Source organism: Vitis vinifera, chromosome 8, assembly GCF_030704535.1.
Source record: "Vitis vinifera cultivar Pinot Noir 40024 chromosome 8, ASM3070453v1".
Classification (NCBI taxonomy): domain Eukaryota; kingdom Viridiplantae; phylum Streptophyta; class Magnoliopsida; order Vitales; family Vitaceae; genus Vitis; species Vitis vinifera.
The window spans coordinates 13,227,479-13,244,455 of record NC_081812.1 but is presented as its reverse complement, the minus strand read 5'-3'; the positions used below and the strand labels follow the sequence as shown (position 1 = coordinate 13,244,455).

General features: G+C 34.1%; 2 protein-coding genes across 2 annotated transcripts; both read right to left on the bottom strand.

Moving 5' to 3' along the window:
• Positions 1–7,981: 7,981 nt before the first annotated feature.
• On the bottom strand, positions 7,982–10,603 carry LOC100255006 (serine carboxypeptidase-like 45). Its single transcript, XM_002282942.5, has 10 exons — positions 10,258–10,603; positions 10,069–10,158; positions 9,832–9,927; positions 9,627–9,719; positions 9,417–9,487; positions 9,066–9,329; positions 8,798–8,922; positions 8,556–8,648; positions 8,355–8,472; positions 7,982–8,235 (listed from the first exon to the last, which is right to left on the bottom strand). The coding sequence occupies exons 1-10, from the start codon at positions 10,514–10,516 to the stop codon at positions 8,089–8,091; spliced, it is 1,356 nt and encodes a 451-aa protein (XP_002282978.2). The 5' UTR covers positions 10,517–10,603; the 3' UTR covers positions 7,982–8,088.
• Positions 10,604–12,942: 2,339 nt separating this feature from the next.
• LOC132252594 (serine carboxypeptidase-like 45) lies at positions 12,943–15,630 on the bottom strand. Its single transcript, XM_059739006.1, has 10 exons — positions 15,214–15,630; positions 15,008–15,109; positions 14,757–14,852; positions 14,572–14,664; positions 14,381–14,451; positions 14,038–14,292; positions 13,822–13,931; positions 13,563–13,655; positions 13,361–13,478; positions 12,943–13,256 (listed from the first exon to the last, which is right to left on the bottom strand). Exons 1-10 carry the CDS (start codon positions 15,461–15,463, stop codon positions 13,110–13,112), a joined length of 1,335 nt encoding a protein of 444 aa, XP_059594989.1. The 5' UTR covers positions 15,464–15,630; the 3' UTR covers positions 12,943–13,109.
• Positions 15,631–16,977: the final 1,347 nt, after the last annotated feature.

Sequence of the window (16,977 nt, the reverse complement as noted above, 5' to 3'; positions counted from 1 at the left end):
TATAAAATAATTTAAAACATATAAAATAAAAGAGTGTATTACACTTTACCTTCAACCAATAGTGTGTTTTTCATATTACCCCTTTACATTTAAAATTCAACAATGTACCCATCATACTTCATAAATACATGTCATATACATTTATTGTATTGTGTGATGATGTTAGTTATAATGAACAAAATATGCATAATGTTGAACATGTGACAAGGTTTAAGTGATGACAGAATCATCATTTCAATTTAAAAACCCCAAACTAGTCTTTTTCCTTCAAACGAACTTTTAAACGGAAAAAAGGGTACAACAAGTAAAGATACAAGAAGAGAATAAAATGAAAATAATGTTTGTCGTTGAATAGAAAGAGCAAGAAATGAGAATATGAAGATAAGCAAAGAAAATGATAATGATATGGGAACCGAGGAAAGAGAGCAATACTTGTGATCACTTTGAAGCAAAGAAGAATGGAACGTAGACAAGTTGAGAAGGGATAGGTTGGTTTTCCATTTCGATTTTTTGTTCAAGTACACTGAAGCTTATGCCTCACAGGTCTCAAGTTGAGACTTAACTTGACTCACAAGACTCACTAGAAGCCTTCCACTCAACTTGTTTCTGTTTTAGACTTAAGCACTCCTTGTACAAAGTCTCATATGCAGAGTCAAAACTCATCTCATTACCATCAAAGTCACTTGACTCACAAGACTCACCAAAAACTTCTTTCTTGAGTGTTTCCTCAATGACACTTACCATAAAGGCTATGAAATTAGTGCATTCCTCACTTGCATTTGATTCTTTTTTGCTTGATTAACATGATTTTGTGTGACTCCAAATGACTTACATGGCTTTCTTTCTTTTTTTTTTTTTTTTCTTTTTTTTTTTTTAGGAACATTCGATGACATAGTGCATCTTTTCCCCACACTTGAAGCACTCAACCTCAATGTCCTTTTTGACATTCTTGTCTTTCTTTTTGTCTTTTACATTTGATTTTCCCATTGAATTGTTCCATTTTTTAGCATTTTCCTTGGACTTCTTATATTTCTTGAACTTCATGTGTTTTTTGAATTTTCTAGCAAATCTAGCAACTTCTCCATCCGACATTTTCTCATCACACTCACCTTTGGAACCTAAGGACTCATCTTTAATGGTATTTAAGGCAATACTCTTTGATTTCCTAGGTGATCCAAGAGTCATTTTAAAGGTTTGGAGTGAACCTACAAGTTTATTTACTTTCAAGGAATCCACATCCTTGGACTTTTCAATGACGGTGACTTTTGCTCTAAATCTCTCCGAAAGAGATCTTAGAATTTTTGAAACCACTTTGGAGTTAAGAATGGGCTCACTTAGATTAAAGCTAGAATTCACAATGTCCATCAATTTTGCATAAAACTCTCCAAAGTTTTCATGATCTTCCATCCTAATTGTCTCAAACCTAAAGGTCAACATCTGAAGTTTGAACACTTTCGCAACATTAGTTCCTTCATGAGTCACTTAGAGGATGTCTCAAGCCTCCTTAGCCAAAGTACATGTAGCTATCCTATGGAATTCATATGTGTTAATGGCATTAAAGATGGAATAGATGACTCTATCATTGTTCTCACTAGCTTCATTATCACCTCTATCTCATTCCGACTTAGGCTTGATAACATTTGTTGGTCTATCTTCTCTATCCAATACCTTAGGTGGAGACTAACCAAATTCAACAGCATTTCAAACTTTTTTCACTTTGCATTTTGAGAAAATATTGCATTCTCACTTTCCAATGAGAATAATTTTCATCGGTTAAGATTGGTGGTCTCCCAATGGAAGCTCCCTCTTGATGAGGTTCTATAATTGAGATTCAAGAAAGTGATTTTTGCTTTAAAAACCTACTCATATGTCAATTGAAAAGGTAAATCTCAATAATGGACTACACTTAGAAAGGAGGGGAGGGGGAGAGAGAGAGAGAGAGAGAGAGAGTGAATAAGTGTTGTTGAACTAAAAAAATTTTCCCAACAAGGATTACTTAACCTTAAAAATTTTCAATGCCCATAAACTTCTCTTCCAACAACTTTTCAACAAAGCATAAAAACCACAAGCAAGCATGTATACACCAACACTCTCCCAACAATTTATAAAATGCAATTCACATGCAAATGCTTCAATACTCTTTAAAATTTATTCAAAAAAACAATTATCTCCTTAACTCATTTTAATTTACTACAAGATACCATTAACCAAAATAAACAAAAAAATAATTGAAGATATTCCATGGATAATCATACTTATTTCAGCTCATATATCTACCATTCAACATATATGCTTAAGTATCCAATGATATCAAAAATTGAAAATAAATCAAACAGTAGAGTGAGAGAAAGAGATAATTGACACTAAGTTTTAACGTGGAAAACTTCCAAAAAGATAAAAAACCATGGGCCTACTATAAAATTGAAACACTCACTATGAAGAATCAAAACTGAATACAATATTTTACCTACCTCAAGTCAATCAATCCTTTAAAGACTACTTGACTAATACCTTCACTTTCAGCTTCTCACTTTCTTCTTTCGGAACACACTTGGAGTCCGCACCAAGCTTGATCTCAGTCTCTTCTTGAATTCACACAAGAAGAAAATGAGTTTTTGCATAAAACTAAGAGAATGAGAGATAAATTTTTAGAAATCAACCCATGTTTATTTTCAAAAAATCCATTAAAAAAAAATTTCTTGGAAAATTTGGATGGGATTTTCTTAGAAGGCAAACACCCTTAAAATGATGAGGAAATAAATAATCCTCTCACGGCTGTTGCAATCATTACTTCCAAAAATGGGAAAATTTTGATTTTAAATGAGAATAAAACCCTTAATCCAATGGCTAAAAATTGATCTTAAAAATAGGTTAGTTGGATCGATTTACTCCTGCACTTGGATCGATCCAGAAATAGGGGAACAAAATATAAACCAAGTTAGGGGACACTTAGGAATTTTATCAGAAATTGCCAACCTACCTAAACACTCATAGATAGGTTGGTTTTCCATTTCAATTTTTTGTTCAAGTACACTAAAGCTTACTCCTCACGCGTCTCAAAATGTAAAAAGTGCACTTAAAGCATGCCCCATCCATGTTTCCTCCCTTGATGGGTTTGTCTCTTGAATCGTGCCTTGATGTGTGCTTGAAACCAATGTTTGAAATATCGCAAATTTTTAGTGAAATTTTATCGATATTTCGCTTCACTTGTCAGAGTGATTCAATAGGGACCGAAAATTAGGAGAAATTTAGCATATATTTTGGAATTATCACCGAAATATCGACTTTTCATAAATTTTCACGATATTTCAATTAATTAACTATCGTTGGGTCAAAAAGGCTTGAACTCATGTCTAACCACCGTTGGGGCAAGTTTGCCTTAATATATATACATATCAATATATTAAACTTCATTGTTATAAGAATATTTTAATAAATATATTAATTCTAATTATTTTATTTTAAATTTTATTTAATTGATTACTAAAAGTAGAAAAACCATCATTATAATTTTCTTAACAAGTATGATAATTAAATATAAAAAATATAAATATTAAAAAAAAATCATACATGATCATTTATTTGAATTAAATGAATTGTAGTTTTAATATTAAATCTATCATCATTTATCTCATTAATCATATTTTAAAATTTTACTATCATTTCACTTTAAATTTTTGATGTTTATCCTTTTAATTTTATTTAATTTAAATATTTTCATTTTAAAATATTGAAAACATAAATGTATTCAAAAATTGCTAAAATGTAAATAATAATAATAATAATAATAATAATAATAATAAAGGTCTAATATTTTATAAATTTAAATTAATTTGATAGGATAAACTATTAATATAATTTTTAATAATTTTAATTCTTTAAATAAATTAATATCTATAATAAAAAGTTGTTACCACATATAATAAAATTTTAGAAAATAAATCTCAAATAAAACATTTTATATAAATCTTAAAAAGGATTTTATTTTTTATTTAAAATGTAATAAAACATGTTTTTAATAAAAAATAGTTTTAAATTTTAAAAATAGATGAATATAAATATATGAAAGGAATTCAAGATAAATTTTTCTAAATTTTTTTATAAATATTATCCTTCATCATAATTACGTTATTTGCACTTACAAAATAATTTTAACATATATATTTTTATTTATTTTATTATTTTTTGAAAATTTTTAAAGTATTTTAATGAATTTTAAACCATTTTCGTCTCACTATTAGAATATTCATCTATATTTGACCGATACATCCATAAAATTCAAGTACGGTATCATTCTTCCTTGTAAGTACTCCTCCATGTGCCATCAAAGTGTTTGTTCCCTTGCCCCCAATCACTTATTAACCAACGGGGCCACACTATGCTCCTATCCACATCTCCATTTTCTTCATCCCCAAGCTTAGTCCAATTGTTTGTTCAAGTGCATGGTTGGAGTTTGCTCTAAACATATGCGCATGTGCTCAACAACAAAAAAACGGTTCTCTGTGTATATATATATATAAAAGGAGAATCAAATATAATTAAAACAAATTATAAATTTTTAAATATTTTAATTATTTAATCAAGAAAAAAAAAAGTGAAATAAATTTAAAATAATATATAAAAATAATTTATTAATTATAAACTATATATATATATTCTTTTTTTTCCTTAAATTTTTGAAGAACCAAACATAATATAATTTATGCATTTTCAAATTATTCAATCTTTATACAATAAAATTAAAATGTATGAAATGACTTTCAAGTAATGTCTTAAAACTATTTATTAACTTTAAATATATTTTTTAATTTCCTTCACATTTCTCTTCCAATATTTTGGAAACTAAACATAATTTAGTTAATTTTTCTTAAATGCATTTTTATTAGAAATACAAAAGTATCACATAATAAAAACATTTTAATTAGAATATTAATTTAGATAGGGATGATGACCTTTTCTCCCTTACAAAATTTTTGAAGTTAAAAGTCTAGAGTAAATATTTTAGCTTCCCAATTTGACATTGGGCCTAAGCTTTTAAAATTTTAATTTTCATAATTAGTAAATATTAAAACATATAAAAAATAAAAAATAATAATAATAAACAAAAAAGAGTAATGGTTTCGCACTTTCATTTTTTTACTATTTTAAAACGATTAATAATAATTCAATCATATAACATTTTTGCTAGTTAAAAAAATCAATAATTTAATTGCATAAATTTTTTATTACCTAATATAATCAAGAAAAACTAAGGTGACAAGTGGATATACTTTCTATATTTTACATAAAATATAAAACCTTTACATAAAATGTATAGTTCTTATAAAAAAACAAATGTAAAATTTGCTTTGCATCCATTTCATTTTTTGTTCAACCACATTCAGACTGACGCGTCCACCCTCCAGGTCTGAAAAGCGGGCACCGGAAGCGTGCCTCATCCATTCTCGAACCCTGACGCGTATCCCTTTCGGGGTAGCCGCCTCGCTCTGAAGCGCGCCTTGACACGACCCCGAAGCGCGCCTTGACACGACCCCGAAGCGCGCCCCGACGCGCACCTGAAGCGCGCCTCGACGCGCACCTGAAGCGCGCCTCGACGCGCACTGGAGCGAGGCTCGACGCGCACCTGAAGCCAATTCGCTCACCTGAGCGCGCCTCGACACGACCCTGAAGCTTACCCCGAAGCGACCTGAAGCGCGCCCCGACGCGCACCTGAAGCGCGCCGCGACGCGCACCTGAAGCTTCCTTGGCCAATTCGCTCACCTGAGCGCTCCTCAACACGACCCTGAAGCGCGCCGCGACGCGCACTGGAGCGAGGCTCGACGCGTACCTGAAGCGTTCCTAGGCCAATTCGCTCACCTGAGCGCGCCTCGACACGACCCTGAAGCTTACCCCGAAGCGACCTGAAGCCGCCCCGACGCGCACCTGAAGCGCGCCTCGACGCGCACTGGAGCGTGGCTCGACGCGCACTGGAGCATGGCTCGACGCGCACCTGAAGCTTCCTTGGCCAATTCGCTCACCTGAGCGCCCCTCAACACGACCCTGAAGCGCGCCCCGAAGCGACCTGAAGCGCGCCCCGACGGTCACCTGAAGCGCGCCGCGACGCGCACTGGAGCGAGGCTCGACGCACACCTGAAGCGTTTCTTGGCCAATTCGCTCACCTGAGCGCGCCTCGACACGACCCTGAAGCTTACAGCGACGCGCTCCTGAAGCGTTCCTTGCCAATTCGCTCACCTGAGCGCGCCTTGACAAGACCCTGAAGCTTACCCCGAAGCGACCTGAAGCGCGCCCCGACGCGCACCTGAAGCGCGCCACGACGCGCACTGGAGCGAGGCTCGACGCGCACCTGAAGCTTCCTTGGCCAATTCGCTCACCTGAGCGCTCCTCAACACGACCCTGAAGCGCGCCCCGACGCTCACCTGAAGCGCGCCCCGACGCTCACCTGAAGCGCGCCGCGACGCGCACTGGAGCGAGGCTCGACGCGCACCTGAAGCTTCCTTGGCCAATTCGCTCACCTGAGTCCGACTCCCAAATGGTGGGACAAAATTGAATCTTGATCTCCATTCTCCCCATGAATTGTGATAATTATTAGAGTTACACTTGCACACTGATTTTAAAAAATATTTTTAACATTTTTAATATTTAAATAACAAAAATTTTCAAATATAAAAAATATAAAAAATATTTTATAAAATCACTATGAAACAACATTTTTAGTCACAGATTCAAAGTAAATTATATTTTTAGTTAATGCAGAAAGCTTTAAGCACGTCTTTCCTGCTTAAAAACACTTGGCCACTTCGTTGTTTTGTTGTATATGCAAGCAGCAATCATCTACATCCTCTGTGGCTTTCTGCATATTTGAATCATAAGCTGGCCGTAAAACAAAGTCACACAACTTTTTAACACACTATTTTTTAATACAAACTGATAGAGATTCATATAGAAAAAATATTCCTCCCCGTAACAACTAACAAGAAGAAAAGGTGAAACCGCCTCCACGTCATTTTCTGCTTCAACAAATTACTAGAAAAGAGCACTGTGTTGCTTTCCATCTATGGTTACATATCCAGAAAATTGTTGAAAACTGACGTGGGCTTGCAGAGTGTCTCCATTGTTGAGCATAACGGAGTTGTACATGTTGTGGCTATTATTATAATAAGTATAACATTCCATCTATGACTGGGATTTCAGGGCTTTGATGAGACAGACGTCTCTGGACTCTGGAGAGAGAGAGACAGCTGAATGGAGACCTTTGGCGTGTGATGTAGCTAGGATGATGGTGTCTTCGATCTCTTATAGATACCACCAATGTTGATTAATTCGAGAAACTTAAACAATCAAATTAATCTATCGTTCTTTAGTATAATATTCATTTTATTATATAATATGCTTTGAATTTTTCTTCGAAAAAGTCAACAAAAGATTTTTTTTTTTTCTCAAAAAATTACATAATACATCTTAAGAAGTGTATCAAATTTCAACCTATTTCTAAATCTCTTGAAGAGTGCAAGTCGGTGCTGCTATTCTCTGCCAATCAGAGCTTTCTTCCACCATATTCTTAAAGCCATAAAATCGTGGTTTGCTTCATGTTGCATCGTCTCCTCCCGAAGTTGAGATCCAAGGGTGTGAAAACAAGAGAGTGGTCGTGAGATTGAAGAACAAGGGTTTTAGGGCTAGGAAAGAAAAGGCTGCTGTTTGGTTAGGATATTAGGTGTTGTGTATGGGCCATTAATTTTAGGCTTGGAATATTGATCCCCCATATAGTGCTAGTTATGGGCTGATAAGCTTTTTGGTTTGGTTTTAGGCTTATAGTTAGCAGTTTATCCTTCTCTTCACGAAAAAATTCTGCTTCTAATTCTAATCTGAGTGTTCCAACTGAAGTCCTCTACAATAATCACAGGATTTTAAATGCAAATTTGCCGTTCTGATACCTGAGATGCTGCTAAATGCATGGAAAATGAGGATGTGAAGAGCATTGATCTAATCTAAAAGGAAATGCATTAATATCTGAACACAATATGAAGAGACATCCTCTGTTATCTAGTAATACATAATGACCTATAGTTCTTATCCGTGAATTTGATCCGTTCATTCAGCTGGTGGGGGTTGTCCTTTTAGAAATGCAGTGAACAGAACTAGTGCTCTGGCTGGTTGTGTACCCGGCACTGTATGTGACCCTCCTCTCACGGTGGCAAAGGATAGGATGTCACCATAAACTTGCGTCCATCCACCAACCTAGAAAAACAGAAGAAAAACCATCATGAATGAGATTTAAATCATCCGATCTTTAATTAAGCAGTTGAAACTTGAAGTGATTTATGAAGTTAATCTCATATTCATGTATAGAAGCCGACCTGTTCTCCCTCAAACCAATTTCTGTAAGGCACAGTTGTATTCAGTCTCAACTTCTTCGCCAATCCATCCACCAGAGTCCGAGTTCCAAATAGTGGGATTACTGAATCTTGATCTCCACTGTAGAGGTTTTTAAGTATTACTATCACTATTTTGAATCATAATGAAAAAAAATAGCGCCCATATGTATCATGTAACATTACCTGTAAACAAAGGTCCGGATACCAGACTTGACAAGGGAGCCCATGACAGGAATCATGGTTATCTCTTTGTCTTTTATATTGTATCTAAGAGCACTGTAACATGGAGATTAAAAAAAAAACAATTTATATCCATGAAATCGCAATTTTAAAAAGCAAAAGGTAAGAGAAAAAGAAAAAGCAAATATGGATGCTAGAAAAAAAGTTGGTTATGTAGTAGAGGTCCATTGTAGATTGAATTTTACCCGCTGCACATACTCCAGTTGGCGACTCCAACTAGTCTAGCATGGAGAGACTTCTGCACATCTTCCCTATTGAAATACTTGTTTACTTCGTCTCCTATACAAACATCCACATTCTCTGTGACTTGCTGCATAGGCCGAAAGCAAAGTCATGTACAAACTAAAGCAAAATTGTGCAAATTCCTACTAAAAAAAGTAAATTATCATGGTGATGAAATTAATTGCAGTGTATTTTAATGGTGGAGCACTATTGAGATAATGTTAACCTCACCGGTTGTGGATCAACAGATGGTAAGCAGGAGTTAAGAGTGACATCAAACCGGTCAACAGAGTCACCAACTTCTTGTGAATATTGGCTTCGTACAGCTAAACAAGCAGGTGATAAAGAACCAGATGTCTGCTCTCTGTTCATTCGAGAATAATTGCACTTGGAAGAGAAAAGATTGTAAGTAGAATCTGATATCAAGCCATGGGACCAGTAGAAATGTGGGACTGAGTTGTAATTAGTATCGAAATCCATAAGAGGATTTCCCATCTGCAATATTAAAATTAAGTCCTAACATTAATTTCAGTCCAATCCTAAAAGAAAAACTAATCCGGATTTTTCTCTGCCTCAACTCACAAGGATTCCTTTCAAATTGAACTTCACGCTGGACTCAAGAATGAGTTGGGCAAGTTGTGGAACAAAGTGACCTGAAAAAAGAATAAATCAAGCAGAGGATTGAAGCAAAAAAAAAATCATGTTTGATCAGAGCGCTTGAAATCAAAGGACAAAATTTTGGTTAACGTGGGGAAGAGACTTGTGAATATTCTTTATTATGTTACAGCATACCAGCATAACTCTCTCCAGCTATGAACAATTCGCTGTTCTTGTATTGTGGGAATTTGATGAACCAATTCTTCAAGAAGACGAGATTGTCTCGTGCTTATAAAGAAAAGCAGACCCATAATCAGTTAGAAAAATGTATCAGATTGAAACCAATTCTCAGTAACCGCTAGTTAAATTCTTGATGAAATTTTGAAAGGAAAAAAAAAACCTGTAATCTCATCATTTAGGTTGGTGTAGAAGGACGTATTAGCAGAATAAGAGAATCCAGTTCCAGCAGGTGACTCCGGATATAACATGTTTGCTTCTGTAACATAAAGAAATAAAAAAATATGAAGTTCATTACTTGACTACGGCCCCTTTTGGGGTCATTTTCCTTTCCATGACTACAGCCAAGTAGCACCCTCCTACAAAATAAAAAAGGAGAGAAAAGTATTTTGTGGCGTGCCTCTGTTCCAACTGTATTTATTGGTGAGTAGGATATCTCCACTGGGTCTAAAAGGGCCATGTTGGGCTCCCACGGAGGAGCAACCAGGTCCTATACAAGGAAAAAGGTAAAATTAATGCTAGATCTGTTAAACACTCAGAAATGATTCTAACGTTAGCAGCTACAGTTAATTTAAAGCATAAATTTTACCTCCACTGAACCAGACAACCAGAGGCTTCAAAGCAGTTGTGTCATTTTCCGCTTCAACAAAGTAGTAAAAGAAAGATCTGTCCTGCTTTTCATCTATGGTTATGTATCCCGAAAATTGTTGAAAGCTGACTCGGGGTTGTCCCGGCAAACTACTGATTTGATCAGCCTGGGCAGAGTGGGACTCCACTGCTGATGAACAGAAGTGAACCAGAGCTGCGCATACTGCAGCCAGGATCATCATCCAAGACTGGGTTTGCATGGTTACCGAGAGAGAAAGAGAAGCTATGGAGACAGCTTGATTCTCCAATTTATTATAGGAAGGGCACAATTTCCATGCGTTGAAAAAGGTGCCTTGTATGAACGCAGATATATTTGGAGTGGTGTTTCTTTGGACGTCATGAGTGACGCCAAGGTTGTCCTCCTTCTACTTTCCAGTGAGAAAAGAAACTGACTGATCCAAGCATACAATTTCAGTCGACACGTTCCTGGTTGTACTATTGAGAAGACACGTCCCATCGTGTCTTCAGATCCCGAGGAGAAAGGAATCTAATTTGAAGGAAGAAAGTTGTCATAGATCCAAATTTTCGGTGAAATAAATTATTATTAAAAAGATGTTAAAAAAAAACGTGGCTTTGGATAAAATTTGGGATTAATAATAAGTACTATTTTGAAACGTCACATGTATTAAAAAGGTGATATATGGGAAAATACTATATTAAAATTGAACAAGTATTTTAATGAAAATAAATAAATATTTTTTTATTAACAAATTTCCTTAATGAAATCTCCTTACAAGTCAAAGAAATAACATAAGTATTTCATATGCGGTCTTCGCCTTTAAACGAGTTCATTCCAAATCAAGTTATTAATGATCTTCGATTGTTCTCTCAAATCAAAGAAACATTTTCATTGTCATCTTTCAAATTATGATCAAGTTAAAAGAATTAGAGAAATATATTTTTTTATAAAAAAATATTATTACAAAGATTGTATCACATAATTTATTAATTTTAATAAAAATTTTGTTTTGTATTATTTTTCTTTTATATATTTTGTTTATATGGTAGGACTTTCATAAAATAGATTTAGATTCCATTTTATGGTCATTTTAGAAAGTGTTTTTAACCATTATAATATTTGAAAATTTTTAATACTACAAAGTGTTTGACATTTTAAAATTTTTAATTATTTCATTTTTATGATCTTATTAAATGATACTTGATTATTAAATATAAATTTTTATATATTTAATAAATAAAATTATTTTTAATTAACCCTAATTTTTTGCTTATTACGTAGTTAGTAGTAGAAATTTTATTTAAAGTAATAACACATAAAACATCATTCTAAAATAATATGATTTTATTATAGAAAAAAAAAGTTATTTAAACTTATGTTGACAAGACGAGTTTTTGATAAATAAAATAATATTGTATGGGTCCATAAATTAAGAAACATAAATTAAGAAATAGATTTTGAACAATTAAAATTAGAGGATTAGAATAGATAAAAATATTAAATTAATAACTAAAATAATAATTATCAATTTTGAGAAATAAATTTAAATTTTAAGGTTATGTTTGGTTTTTCAAAACAGTAGAAAAAGAAAAAAAATGTTAAATAAAATTATTTTCTCATATTTGATTTTACTATAAAATGCAAAAGAAAGTTAAAAATCATTAAAATTATTAAGAATAGAAGAGTTAAATTTGTGAAAAAAGTTTGAAGTAATATATAATAATAATTTATTTATTTTAAATTTAATTTTTTTTTTCTTCTATCTTTCATTTTTTTTTTTCTCTTGTATTTGTTTTTAAACCTTCTAAGAACCAAACATAGCCTAAGACAATAGAAAATCCCCTCAATCTTTATGAACTAGGGAAATCCTAAATTCTCAGTTAAGAGAAGAGGACCACGGGAGGTTCAAATCCTTTGTTAGAAGGTTTTCAAATTTCTCCAAGATCTTTAAAGTTCTTTGAAAGGTTTTTAAAGGGGAAAAGGAGATTCATAATTAATAAATATATAAAAGAATTTTAAAAAATGAAAAATACAAGAAGAATAGACTTCATCAAAATTTTATTTAAATAAATATTTCCTTTTTTTTTTTTTTACTATTTTTCAAAAAATAATAACTAAACTACATAATATTTCCACAAAATTTTCAGTAATAATAACTAAATTGTATTTTCTTTCCTACATACAAAACAAGAATAATTATATCGTATAATTTTTATTACTTGAAAAAATGATAGTGACTAAATCGTATTAATTTTTAGGGTTTTTTTAGTAAATGCAACTGCAATTGAAATGTTGTTTTAAGTTGTAACTTTTCTTTTGATTAGTGAATTTTGAAGTGTTGATGCACTTTATAGATGTAGATATTATATTGATTGTCAAATCACATTAAAATTTTAGTTTTATTTTTTTTTATGTCTATGGTTTTGGTTATCAGAAAAAAAAAAATTGTAATATTTCAAAGGTATGAAATACGAAAATCATGCATAACTGAGTAATTTTTCCTTTTATTCTCCTCAATAAGTGAATCATGCAAGTAAAAAATAAATGAAAAATTAAATTAACTTGCATCCCACCAATGATTTAAATTTATTATTTTCATAGTAAAAAAAATCATTACTTTTTTTATTATTAAAAAATGACTAAATCACAATTTTTTGCACCTTCGTGTAGACTATTAAAACTTTTACACCCAAATTCAAATTACATGATACAATTATTTTTCCACTATATGTATATAAATGGAACACATCCATACACAGAGGATGTGACATTTGCTGGCGAGATAAAACACCCTCCCCTCCAACTTATTTATTCAACCATGAAATGGATGAGTTTCATGCATCTGGGAGGGGCTTTCCTTCTAGAAATGCCGTAAACAGCGCCAGTGATCTCGCCGGTTGTGATATGGGTGCTGTGTGAGAACCTCCTCTGATGGTCGCAAAAGATAGGATATCACCGTACACTTGCGTCCACCCACCCACCTGAAGAAGAAAGGAAAATTGGAAAACATGGTCATTACGGTCACTCATTTTTAATTTGTCTCACCTTCAATTTCAATTAGTATGTGGAATGATCATATGTGAACCTGTTTCTTCTCGAACCAATTTCTGTAAGGCACGGTTGTTTTCAGCTTCAGCTTCTTTGCCAATCCCTCCAGTAAAGACCTGGTTCCAATTAGGGAGATCCTTGAATCTTGATCTCCGCTGCAATTTTAATTGTTATTTTCATAATTGTAAATAAAAACCCAACATTTCCAGATGTCATATCATCAGACGAATGGAACCTACCTGTAAACAGAGGCGCGGATCCCAGACCTAACAAGCCATTCCACAACATTAATAGATGGAATCACAGCGTCTTTCAAGAAGTGGGCACTATCCCTGCAATACAGAACAATGTTAAAACAACAGATCCAAGAAATCCGGAATCGAAATCGATTTCCCACGGATGAGGAGAGAGGAAATGGAATGATTCCCTTCCTTTCCTTTCCCCTTAAATAAAGTAAACCCGTCCATAGAGTAAATTGGAAATGTGTGGAATCCTTACGGATAGCATAAAGTCCAGTTGGGCGTGCCCACAAGCTGGGCATGGAGAGACTTCTGCACATCTTTCCTGTTTAGATACACGTCCACTTCATCTGTTAGGCAGACCTCTTCCTGCATGAGTCAAACCCAAATATTACCATCAAAGTCAAGTACAAACAAGTCTTTTTTTTTCTCCTTCCCTCTGCCCACCAACTGGATTGAAGAAATGAAACCTTACCGATGATAAACATTTGTCCCCAAGAACATCAAATGGGTCAACTGATCCACCAATTTCTCCCGCAGATTTGTTATATACCTCGTAACACTCGGGCGAGAGAGACTCGCTGATATTATAAACCCATCGCATAATTTGGGAATAGTTGCAGGTGGACGTGAGAAGTGCATGTGTAGAATCTGAAATCAATCCATGGGACCAGAAAAAGTCTCCTTGGGCATTCATATCAGTATCGAATTCTAGAAGAGGATTTCCAATCTGCATGCAGCCATCAAATCGAGCTCAATTATCAGTTTTAGCCCAACCATTTATTTTAAGAATGTATACTTAATGCAAATTTACTCACAAGGATTCCTTTCAAATTGAAATTCTTGCCGGAATTAATAACGAGCTGTGCAAGTTGAGGAACGTAGTGACCTAACATAAAATTAAAAGGAGACCTTCAATTAAAATAGGAAGAGAAAATAAAAATTGATGAATTCACCATGAATTCAAATGATTGTCTTAACCTGAATAACAGGTCTTCACTAAAATTACCTGCATAACTCTCCCCTGTAATGAATAATTCTCTGTTCCTGTACTTTGGAAATTTCATGAACCAGCCCTCCAAGAATGCGAGGTTGTCTCGTGCTTAAGAAAAACATCCAAAAATCAGTACGTTTGAAGACAAATGTTAAGCAACTTTAGTTGAAATCATTGACAAAAGGGGATAAAAAATGAACCTGTGACTTCATCATTTATATCATCATAGAAGGACTTATTACGAGAATAAGAAAACCCAACTCCAGCTGGGGACTCCACATACAACATATTTGCCTCTGTGATGGAAGAATTTCAGAGGTAAATTTCATCATTTTAGTAATTTAATTAATATCATAGTCGAGAAAAATTGAGCAAAGTGCCCTAAATACTAACAAATTCTACCACACTTGATTGAAATTGAAAACAACTTTGTCCAAAATCTACAACACACCTCTGTTCCAGCTATGCTTATTCCTTAACAGAGTGTTCCCGCGGGGCCTAAAAGGGCCATGTTCCATGAAAGCCCCCCCTCCTAGGGACGAACAACCAGGTCCTACAAAATAAATTCCACTACTCAGAGACCAAGAATGAAATGATTCTAACTTTATCTACTTACCTTAATAAGATGCCAGAGAAGAAGAATTTGATACTAATTACCTCCAGTTAACCAGAGAACAAGAGGCTTTGACTCAGTAGGATCAGTTACTGCTTCAACAAAGTAGTAAAAAAGAGCTCTGCCTTGCTTTTCATCAATGGTTACGTATCCACCAAACTGTTGGAAGCTGACATGTGGTTGTCCAGGCAAGCTTCCGAGTTTATCCGACTCGGAGACGGGCTCCATCGCGAAGCACAGCGGAGCTACACATAGTGTGGCCAGTACCACCATCCATGAGCAGTGGAGTTTCATGGTCTGAGAGAGAGGTAGAGAATGGTGTTTTGATAACCATGTGATGCTCTGTTCTTATATAGAAGTGAAAGAAGACTTAAAAAAAGACCTCCAACTACGCGGTTGTCGAAGAAAATCATGCATACAGAGATGATAAACCTGTTCTGCCTACGTCCGCCGAAGAAAATTATGGGTGCATGTGATGTATTGGTGATAAACCCTGGAGTCTTCTGGATGATACTTCCGGGATAAGTAATCAAATTGTCCTGCATATGGAGATACGATGACAGGGGGACCAAGTCTATGCTATGCTCTGTATCATGTGGAATAATTTTCATTCATCTTTGACTGTCACGCCCCAAGACCCACTCCAAGGGCGTGACGGTCATTTCACACCTCAAACCCGAAGGCTTAAAGTATAATCTGACCCAAACAATCATATTGTAACTGGATGTTACCAATTACCAAATACCTGTTCAGAGTAGCGGAACAAAATCTAAAATCCTCAAAATTCAATTTCCAAATAACTTCCAAATACCAAAAGATCCAAATGAACATAACTAATAGTTAAATAAAATCCAACATAAAATCCTAAGTCAAATCCTAATGATGACCATTCCTCAGCCTAGCCATCACTCCTCACCCGAACTAAGAGTACCTGAAAATTTTTCAACAATTGGGAATGAGCTCACAGCCCAATAAGGAATATTAATGCAATTCATGGATCAAATATTTTCATTTCAAATAGGAGATATCAATTTTTTTTTTCTCTCATCAAATATCAGAGTTCCAAAAATACCAATATATTCAAAATTCAACCAACCAATTTCATATCAAATTCAAACACTTTCACATAAGATTCAATCAAATTCATTCAAGTTTCATTACTCTGGTTATCAAATATCAAATGCCCAGTTAGGTGGGACTTTTCAAATGGGTGGCTAGCCTCAAATTGTTCCTGGTGGACGGAACCAAACACTACTAGTACTAGTAACCTCTAACCAAACCCCTAGAGGTTGGGGTCCAAATCAATTACATTTCCACCATGAAATGTAAAGGTCAACTATTATATCCCGTTGACAGGGCCGAATAGTCAACTATTATATCCCGTTGACAAGGGCCAAATAAACCAGAGTGATGTTTTTGTTCGAGTATTCAAATTTACACAACATAATATCTCCACATTTTGTGTCATAAATAAAACAAAATATTCCAACATAACATTTAGTGCAAAACAATTTGATCCATGCATGGTAACAAAATATCATTTTCTTTTCCACAATTCAAAATAACATATGAAATAATTTAATTTTATAAATATTACATTAACTTCCCTTACCTCAAAAGATGTCCTTGAAAGCTTGGGAGAAGAATAATTCTGAAAAAAATATAATCTACTCTTCACCTAATATAACATAAGAGAAACAATTATTACTATTTATTTATAATTTAACTAATTCATTCCTTATTTAAATAAAACTAATAAATTCCCAATTTGTTTCTAATAACACATTACTAATTTAATTAAATTATAA